Source organism: Adiantum capillus-veneris, chromosome 1, assembly GCF_014529385.1.
Source record: "Adiantum capillus-veneris isolate H3 chromosome 1, ASM1452938v2, whole genome shotgun sequence".
Taxonomy (NCBI): Eukaryota; Viridiplantae; Streptophyta; class Polypodiopsida; order Polypodiales; family Pteridaceae; genus Adiantum; species Adiantum capillus-veneris.
The window spans coordinates 86,000,378-86,010,417 of record NC_140931.1 but is presented as its reverse complement, the minus strand read 5'-3'; the positions used below and the strand labels follow the sequence as shown (position 1 = coordinate 86,010,417).

Sequence of the window (10,040 nt, the reverse complement as noted above, 5' to 3'; positions counted from 1 at the left end):
GAAAGTATCTTTATACTCCCCGGTACTCAATTTGAGTACAGCTTCTGCCACTCCAAAGCTAGGAATCGGCATTTTTTGAACTTGTGTAAACTGTTTCTTCTAGCTCATTGATTGGTGGCTTTCACATCATGATCCACGTTCCATAAGTCATTAGATTCTTTGTTGCTTCTGGATCTATCACATTTGAACATGTTATTTTGAGTCCTGTTTTTCCGCATATGCTGAATTTGATTATCGTAGGAGATAGTCCATCTTCTTCCTTGTCCCTGTTCTTCTTTTGATCTTGTGTTTGTTGAAAATTGGCCGTTGAACTTGGAATCTTTTCTCCTTCATCTACTTTCATTTGCACTTTTTCTGGAGTCGGCTTCTTTGAAGCAGCTTTTGTTGTTTCTTCAGGTATGTCAATAATGACATATTCTTGTGGTTGCTCTGCTTCCTTCGTTTTCAATTTTGCCTCATGCTCCAGGATGTAGCTATCTATCTCACTTTTTCTTCTTTCACACTCACAAACTTCATTAGCTTCCTTCAACGCTTTCAACATAAAACATGAAACTAGGTCGTAGCCTTCTTCATTACAAAACTTGGTTGGAGTTAGAGTCATTTACACACACATCCAAGGTTGCCAATATTTGAGTCCATTCAAATGGCTCAAATAATTGCTCTGGAAAGGGTTCTGGTATGTAAGCTTCATCGTCCATTGATCTTTCTAGGATGCAATCCTCCTTCACTGAGCTTCCACACTTCAAAGCACCACACATCCAAAGTTCTTGTTTGGTTTGTAGCCACACAGGTATCTCTTTCCCATTGACTATAGTAGATTCAATTTCTTCTAAAGCAGTTCTATTCACATCTCTATAGCTATGGTCTTTTATGCTTATTTTGTGGTGATCTTTTTATGTCTCAAGTAGATATAGTCATAGCCTCAATCTTGAACCATCTTAAGTTGACGCATGAAAGGTCTTCCTAAAATGATATCAAAATTGTTCCCTTTTTCAAAATCTACTATTGCAAATGTATGTTCATATTCAATTCCACAAGAAGTCACAATAATTTGCTCTAAGATACCCAGAGTTTTTTCTGTGTATCCATCTGCAAGTTGCAGCTTCATTCTAGTTTTCCTAAGCGCTGGTCTACCCCATTTTTCCCAAATGTCTTTTGTGACTATGGATACTCCAGCCCCACTATCAAGTATAGCCAATGTTTTAACTCGTTTGTATTCCACAGGTAAGGTGGTGTTTCCTTCTTCTCCTTCGCAATATTCCCCCACCTTGTTTATTGGCACAGGTTTAGCATTTGTACTTTCTTGTTGAGTTTTGTTTGATTGTTCATTTGAGGGTAGATCTTGAAGAGGTATCTTTAATCCCATCTTCCCCAAATTGTTGCCTACTTCATCCCATACATGTGGTCTAATCTTAAGCAGTTCAGATAGAGTAATGGTGCACTGTATTGGAGCTGACATCAGAGCTGACATCAACTCTTGCATACTCTTTGTATCCATCATCTTGGATATGGATTTCCTCTGAGATGTCACCACTCTAGTCTCTGAGTCAGACTCATGTTTTCCTATGTATGAGGGTAAGGTCTTCAAGGACTCTGGTTTGCTTTCAATTGAAACTTCCGTCCCTGCATCTCCATTTAGAGATTGAATGTCTCCCTGATAGACTTCATGCCCTGTATTGACCTCAGTTATGGGTGCAGATTGGAAAGTCGCACTTCCATCTTTTGCACTTCTAATTGCTTCCCACAATTCATTTGGCCATGGCTCATCTATCTCTGGGATAGGTGCCATGAATTGTGATCTTCACCTTGCATCATTAGTGGTGTTGGACACTACTTGATCATCTAGTTGAATTTCTAGGTTGTTGGTTTCTTGTGTTGCAGTCTTTGCTTGCACATCCTTTTGTGATTCTAGCTCAATGTTTCTTTGAGTTAATGTTTCAACAACCTTTGCCTAAGGCATTTCAAATCCAACAATTTTTGGTTTTGTTTCTGGAGGTGGAATTGGTGCTTCAGGCTCCATCATTTCCTGTGCATTTTTTACCAATTCCTTACACATTTTCATCCTCTTAGTCTCTACCTCAGCATGAGGATATTTCATCCCTCGTTGCTCTAGGGTTTGGTTGGGCTTTCAATCTAGCCTCATATGCTTCTAGTGTAGCATCTAATGGCTCTAGGACTTTGTATACCAACACACATCCCCCGAAAGACGCCTTCCTTGGTTTCTTATCGCTCACCACCGTTTTGTTTTCCCGTTCTTGTTTTAACTGCTCCTTTGTCTCTTGTAATTTTGTTTGTAGTGCAGTTTGATTTGTAATTTTTTTTTCTTTAATTCTGTCTCTTTTAGCTTTCCAGGATTTTCTCCCAGTCCTCATTGACACACTAGTTGTTTCCCCTTGTTTGGGTTGTTGGTCTTTCTCCTCATTAGCTTGGTCCTCAACATTTTCTTTTGCTTGGGCTCTAGTCACTATCTTCACAGGAATTTTGGGTTTTGCCTCTGATCCACTTGGAGAAGGTAACACTCCCACAACATTCATTGTTGTTTTCCCCTGTTTGTTTAGGTGTTTTGGACAATTTGGAACAACGTGTGTAATGGCACACTCCAAACAATATCCAATTATCTCTACACGAGAACAATTCTTGGCCCAATGATTACCTCCACACTTATAGCATGGTCCATCTTGTTGAGTCACTGGTGGCACAATTGATGGTTGTTCTTGCTTAGCCAGAATGGTCTCTATTCTATGCTCTTGATTGGCTATGAACATCAGAGTGTCCTCATTCAATGAATAGAGTTTTCTCATAGGTTCTTGCCCTAGGCTAGGTTCTGATACCTCAGCTCTTTGTAAAGACCTTGATACAACCCTATTTTGAAATAATGGATGATTTGGTAATGGCATTTGTTTTTCTATTTGATGTCCAAATAGTATCCCCCTCGTGTAGGTTTGATTATAGTAGCACACACTCATCTCATGATTGGTCAATTTTTGCTCAATGGCACACCATTTTATTCATTGGGCTACTTGCATTGCTAGCTCATCTAGGTCTAGGTTGGTTATTAATTGAGACCTAAACACTTGCCTTGTGTTGGTTTCACTAGATGCTAAAGGAGCATTATCCAGAGTGATCTGTGTATCACCAATTTCCTCGCCATAGGCTTTACAATTGTCAACTAGGTATAACGCTTCTCTCGTGACTTGTTCAAAGGAAGTACATCCTTTTAAGTGCAAATCTTTATTGAGAGTTTCATTTTTCAAACCTTCTATGAAGAGAATTGATAATCTTTCATCCTGTGGTAACTCGCGTTCCGGACATCTCTCTATATATTTTTTGAAGCATAGCGATGCTTCCTTCACTCTCTCGTCTTCTTTTTGCTTGAATGCATAGATTTGGGACACTGTGTTATGCTTGATTCCCCTTTTAGAGAAATCCACAACAAATTCTTGCAACAGTTGTTCAACGTTTGAGAAGGCATTTTTGTCCAACGGTTGGAACCAATTCAATGCTATCCCTTCCAAGGTTAAGACAAATCCCTCATACTGTGTATGAAAATAAAATACTTGTTCGGCTCTTAACACTTGTTTGAACAAGGATGCATGTACGTATGGATCCCTTAATCCATCATACTTCTTCTTGATACATTTGACCAATTGATATGGTCTCATTTGTTCTGGTTCAACCATGTATCTTAGCGTGTTGGGGTCTCTCACAAAGACATCCCTCGTTCCTTCTTCTCGTCTTGGAGCAAATCCTGGTGGAATCCCCTTTAAGACATGTTTTGGAAATGTTGATGGATTTGTAAGTCTAATTGGTGGTCTCTTCGTTCCACTCAATGAGGTATGATCTACACTCTCGTGAATAGCTATTTTGGATGTTTGAGGTCCATTTGATCCCATAGTTTCAATGTTAGCTTCTTGCAAATCAGTCTCTAAAAACCTTAGTACGCTTACACTGGGTTGAAAGTAGTAAACAGAGATTGAAGTACCCATGTATGTATATATTTCTAGCTCATTTGGGTTGATAAGTTTGTACTCTCGTCCATACTTATCTACCATTAGAACTTGCACTCCCTGGTCATCTGTGTATGTAAAGGCATAGAGGTTCTTGTAGTCTGTCAACTCTTTAATGATGGAATTTAAACATCTGTAGAAGTTGTTTTGATCCCCAATAGGTAACCTATAAAGGCCATCATAAGTGTAATCCGTTAGAACTCTCGTGGCTTCATTGGTTTCAATGAACCTCACGTTGGGTTTGTTGATTTAGAGGATGCTTCTCCTCTAAGTCTGCAGCAATTTCCACTTTTGTTCTTCCAAACTCCCGCATTTTAGTTGATTGGTTTGTCTTCCAGTGAGCTACATGATCACTTGACAAATATCCATGAGCCATGCCTTGAGGTTTGGCTTGATATGATTGATAAGCCTCATGGTCTTGTCTCAACCCTCTTGTTATAGGTGTTGCAGTATTTCTGGCTGTTTGTGTAGGTGGCATAACTCTGAGTTGAGTGGGAAATCCTAATGATGGATGAGTTTTCATGATTAAGCCTCACTCAATACTCTCAAGATGGTCCGTGATAAGAACACATTGGCTTAGTGCACACAATGCCTTTTTGTCCCTAGTCAAGTCTCTAAAAAGTCAGGAATTTGTGACTTTTTTGGTCTCTAGAAATTGGTCTTGGGGTACCCTAAAAGTTTGGAATTAGGAAACCTAGAAAAATTCAGCTCTAAAACCAAAATTCAGTCTAGGTGTGTGCTATTTCCCGCAAGCTTTCTTCCTAGCTATACATGACTCAATTTGGAGTTGTCTATCAAAAGTTAGAGCACTTTTGGTGAACTTCTCCTAAAACAGCACTCAAAACGGTTTCAGGATCAGGACACAAAGAGATTTTGTGCTTGTATCTTGGCTTCCAGAGGGTATTTTTCACTCAATTGGGATGTACTCAAGTAGGTCTACAAACTTATGAAGTCAGATACCCCCACTATGTAGAGGTACACCGATCGCGATCGTTGACCCCATGCCATAGACTTGGAAGATTTTTGCACAGTAGCTAGCCCTTGATGTCTTGATACCAAGTGTCTTTGTATTTTTGAATTTGGAGATGTTTTGACCAATGAAAACCCAAATCCCAGGTGGTTTTATGGTTATTGGCCTGATTGTGTAACTGGGACTTTTGACCACTTTCTTTTGCTTTTTTGACCTTGCTCCTTTTGGAAAATATGTTGCACTAGATGTCAGCTACCTACTCATAAATTTTCAATCCAAAATGTCACTGGGGTACACCGATCGCGATCATAGTTCCAGCTCCTTTTTGCATGAAATTTTAGGAGTTGATAGACATGGGTATGATTAGTCTATTCCCAAACCCACTTTGCATTTGGATCACAAAAACTTGAATTTTCTCAAAATTTTGGTCTGAAGGATCAGTGATCAGTGTTTGCCCTATTTGACAACTGTCTTTTGGTTTTTTGACCCTGGTTCTTTTGAGAAAGTTGTTTGTCTAGTTATCAGCAACCTACTCACCAAGTCTCAACTCAAAATGTCACTATGGTACACCGATCGCGATCGTAGTTTGGAGCCCAAATTAGATGAAACTTGGGGATATGGTAGACAATGATGTGTACAGTCTACTCCCCAAATCTTTTTGAATTTGGACAAGAAAAAGTCAAGTTTTTACCAGATCTTGATCTGCTATAGTGGTTTCCTGACTGTCTACTGTTTTTGGCTATTTTGGTGATTTTTTTTTGAATTTTGAAAACTCCTGGTATCTTATATAACCTAGGTGTATGTGTGGGTAAAGTCTGGTCAAAATCTGAGATTGAGGTACACTGATCGTGATCATAGTTTGGAGCCCAAAGTGGATGAAACTTCACCAGCTTGTTCACTATGCTATTATAAGACTACCTGCCAGACACTTTTGTATTTGAACTCAAAAAAGTCAAGAATTTGCAGTTTCTTGGTCTGAAGTGCCTGATTTTTCTGAATCTATCAATTTGACTTAATTTTGGTGTTTGTTTTGGGATTTGAAAGCTATATGGGGTTGTCCTGTGTACAGGCTATCCCTCTGTATGGTTTCTTCCTAGTCTTGATGTGTTTTGGTCTTCTAAAAGTCAATTTCTATGCCAATTTAGAAGTTTTTGACTTGGATCTGTATTCAAATGGTTTGACAAGTATTTTGAGGTTTCTGGCTCTAGTTCCTTTAGACTTTTATGTTTGTATACACCTGAGGATCGCAGAGATGAAATCTGGTCAAAATCTGGCACTTAGGTACACCGATCGCGATCGTAGTTTGGAGCTCAAATTAGACCAAATTTGGCATGCTTGTAGACACTGATGTTTTAAGGCTATCCCCCAAGTCTTTTTGCATTTGGATCACCAAAAGTCAAGATTTTATAGTTTCTGGGTCTGTCAGGCTAGTTTTACCCAAGTGGCCTGATTTCCTTGATTTTTGATGTTTTTGGGTGTGGTTGCTTTAGACAAACTTGTTTAGAATCTTATCAGGAAGGCACATGTCAAATCTTGTACAATTCTGACAGTGAGGTACACCGATCGCGATCGTAGTACCAGAGCCGAATATGATGAAATTTTACAGGATCTCTCTGACAAGTATTTCCTAGTGTTTGGTGCTACCACTTTGTGATTTAAATAAATTTCAGCTCTGTTTGGTCAGATTTTCTAAATTTCAAAGTCTTATGGCCTTTTTTGCCAAAGTTATGGTTTTCTGGCTTTTTGACTCTAACTGAAATGTGATTTACTTATTCTACTCCTAAGTACATAAATGAAAGAACATAAGAAAATGAATCAAACAAAACAAACAGGATAAAAAACGGACGATGGATCAGTACTCAATCGATACAAAGAAATTTGAAGAGAAAAAATGCTTAAAGCAACCTCACTTACGACTCCCTATATCTCGCAAGAGTAGATCTAGCCAGTTCACCGACCCTAGACTCCACTAAGCACTAAACCCCTGTCTAGAAGCTTCACTGAAATGTAAATGGAATGGAAATTATCTTTTGGAACAATAAGAAAACTCTGAATACGCACTCGGTCACTCATCACCTAAGATTCATTCCCCGACAGTGGCGCCAATGTTTGCGGGTCGTGGCGAAGGACGTCCATAGCATAGCTCTCAAGCATCAACATAAAATTATCGATACAGGGGAAGCGACTCGGATGAGGCATGGAAACTCACTAGGGTGTCAATCCTAATGAAGTGAACTCGAAGAGATGCAACTACTAACTCTACAAGCAAATCAATCGTACTAAAGCCAAGTAATCTGCCTATGTCCTTTTACACAGCTCTACAGTCATCACGCCCATTCACCATGCAAATCATATCGGAATCGCACGAAACTTGAAGGGAAGCTACAGGGGACTATCAGGAACATATCCTATCAATGTCACAGCATTCTAGAGAGGTACAAAGATCGCGATCGTTCGTTCCACACTACGCAAAAACAATAAACGGATGATCCTAAAGGGTCGTTTTTAGGTCCCTAAAGCCTCTCCTAGGGTCAAAACAACATAAAATACGCATATAAACACTCAAAACTGCGATTTAAGGCCTAAACAGATGCGTTTGAAACCTTCACCGAATCTTGAATGCTTATACTTGAATGAAAGAGCAGAGTAAGAGGAACACAGTGCAAGAAACAGAACTGAATTTGGATTACCATAGCCACAGAAGCGATGATTACAAGTTGGAGCAAAGAGGTAGCTCTCTGTGTGTAACGCAATAGTCCCTTATCTTCAAAAAAAAATCTCCCCTTCACACTAACCTTAGTGTATTATATTCCTAGGGCTTTCTAAAGTGGCCGGCGGCCAAGTTCTCATGGACCTTTACATACATCACTGTAAAAATTACATCTTTGACTCAGACTTGACATAAACGATTTTCATTAGGCTTTTATAGGGTTTGATGTATTAAACATCGGAAAAATAATGTGACCACATCAAAACTTTGGCCGGTTGACCCAACGGGGCCTTGGCTAGGTGGGCACTTGTATGTTGTTATCAGCTCCAAACAGTTATGGTGGTCATTTTGCAAAAGAACTCATAGCAAAAAAGATTTTACTTGCTGGGTATGTTTGGCCAAGCTTACACATTGATGTTCAACATTGGTGTAAAAGCTGCCACAATTGTCAAGTTAATGGAAACAAGCACTTGTTGCATGGTCCACGTTAACTAGTCCTTGCAAATGGTCCATTTGAAAAATGGGGCATTGATGCTACGGGTCCATTACCTAGGACTAAAAATGGAAAATTGTATATCTTGGTGGCCATAGACTACATGACTAGGTGGGTAGAAGCTCAAAGTGTGGCAAGAGTAAATGAGAGGACAGTGAGCAAGTTTGTATATACTCACATTTGTTGCAGATTTGGAACACCTTTGGAAATTGTTTCTGACAATGGTCGCGGATTTAGGAAGGGTTTGATCACAGAAGTTTGTGATGAGCTTCACATTCTACATCGGCATAGCACCCCCTACTATCCTCAATCAAATGGTTTGGTTGAGAAAGATAATGGAATCATTGCAAGGATCATCTGAAAGATGGTAAAGAACAAGACCGAGCTATGGGATGACTTCTTGAATCGAGCATTGTGGGCGTATCGAACTACGTATAAGGAAGCTACGGATTTCACACCCTTCCACCTTGTATATGGGCAAGTAGCTTTGCAACCTATCGAGATCAACATTCCAACAATACGACTTCATGGAAAGGTGGCACAAGCAGAAGAAGAAGCATGGGCGGATTGTCTCCTCACCTTAGTAGAGCTAGAATGGAAGCGGGAGGCAGCTTACGAGTGCTACAAAAGCAAAGCCACACAAGTAAAAGATAATCTCAACAAGAAGGTCAAGGACAAAGGAATCAAGGAAGGAGACCTGGTGTTAAGGTATGACAATCGCCTTGATAATCGCTTTGATGTGAAGTTCAATACTAGGTGGCAGGGTCCCTACATCGTGAAGAAGGCCTTTAATTCAAGCTACTATGAGCTCATGGATCTAAATGGAAAGGATCACTCTAAAAAGGTAAATGGTTATCGCCTAAAGCCCTACTTGAGTCGCAGTCTACCAAAGGGTTTACAAAACCAAGAGGCTACATCATCATCCATGTTTTGTTGTGACATTCATACACATAAGGCATGCAAAAGTAGTAGGGAGCGACAACAAACACATTCTTTGGAAACATCAAATCTCATCAACACTCAGGCATCACTTGCATTGGAAAGAATGCCTTTTGATGGTACATGAATCTACCATCATCTTGGGGGAGGACTAAATGATAGCTGCTTTTCGCTATTAAAAATTTCACATTTTTAGCCTCACTCCATCACTACTAACCTTTTAACTCTACCCACGTGCTAACTCAAAGATTGTACATACCTTATTTTTCTTCATGTGTGTGATACCACGCTATAGTGGATATGGTGTGCTCATAAATGTGTATATTTCTCTAAAGTGTATCCTAACCATAAAAATCCACTTTACTAATTACCTAAGTAGGGTTGGATCCAAAAAATAATACTGCCCTTAGTATTTATGTAAATATTTCTTTCCTTTATTTTAAAGGGCATAAATATTAAGAGTGTGACTTTATAAAAACAAAAAAATCATTTTCACACATATTTTCTCCCATCCCCTTTTATGTAACTAGTGTGAGTATTTTTTTCCCTACCCACCTACTAATTCACTAGGTGTGTGTCGTGTTTTTTTACGGTATAGTGAATTTTGTAAAATTTATATTTATTTACATCGAAAGAGAGTGTATTTATTCATTTATATATTTCTATTTTAGTTATCCATGAGATTCCAATTTTTTCTTCACGTTAGTTAACTACAGTGTACTTTTTCCTTTCACATTGTGTAAAATTGTAAATATTATTTTTTCACTGCATCGATTGGAAGAAAATATTACAATATATATTTTAGCATACCTCTTTTGTATATTATCTTATCTTATTTTGTTTTACTTTTATTTTTTATATACATATTATTTATATTTTATTACTATAATCATGCACCTTAGCTTGTACACTTGTTATCAT

General features: G+C 38.8%; 1 protein-coding gene across 1 annotated transcript; it reads left to right on the top strand.

Annotated features, from left to right (window-relative positions):
- The first annotated feature begins 8,544 nt into the window (after positions 1-8,544).
- LOC147465103 (uncharacterized) lies at positions 8,545-9,246 on the top strand. The gene has a single exon (XM_086529615.1). It carries the CDS (start codon positions 8,545-8,547, stop codon positions 9,244-9,246), a length of 702 nt encoding a protein of 233 aa, XP_086385741.1.
- The last annotated feature ends 794 nt before the right edge of the window (positions 9,247-10,040 follow it).

Excerpts from the sequence above, each read along its gene's own strand:
- LOC147465103 (XM_086529615.1), top strand. The coding sequence starts at position 8,545 with ATGGTAAAGAACAAGACCGAGCTATGGGATGACTTCTTGAATCGAGCA.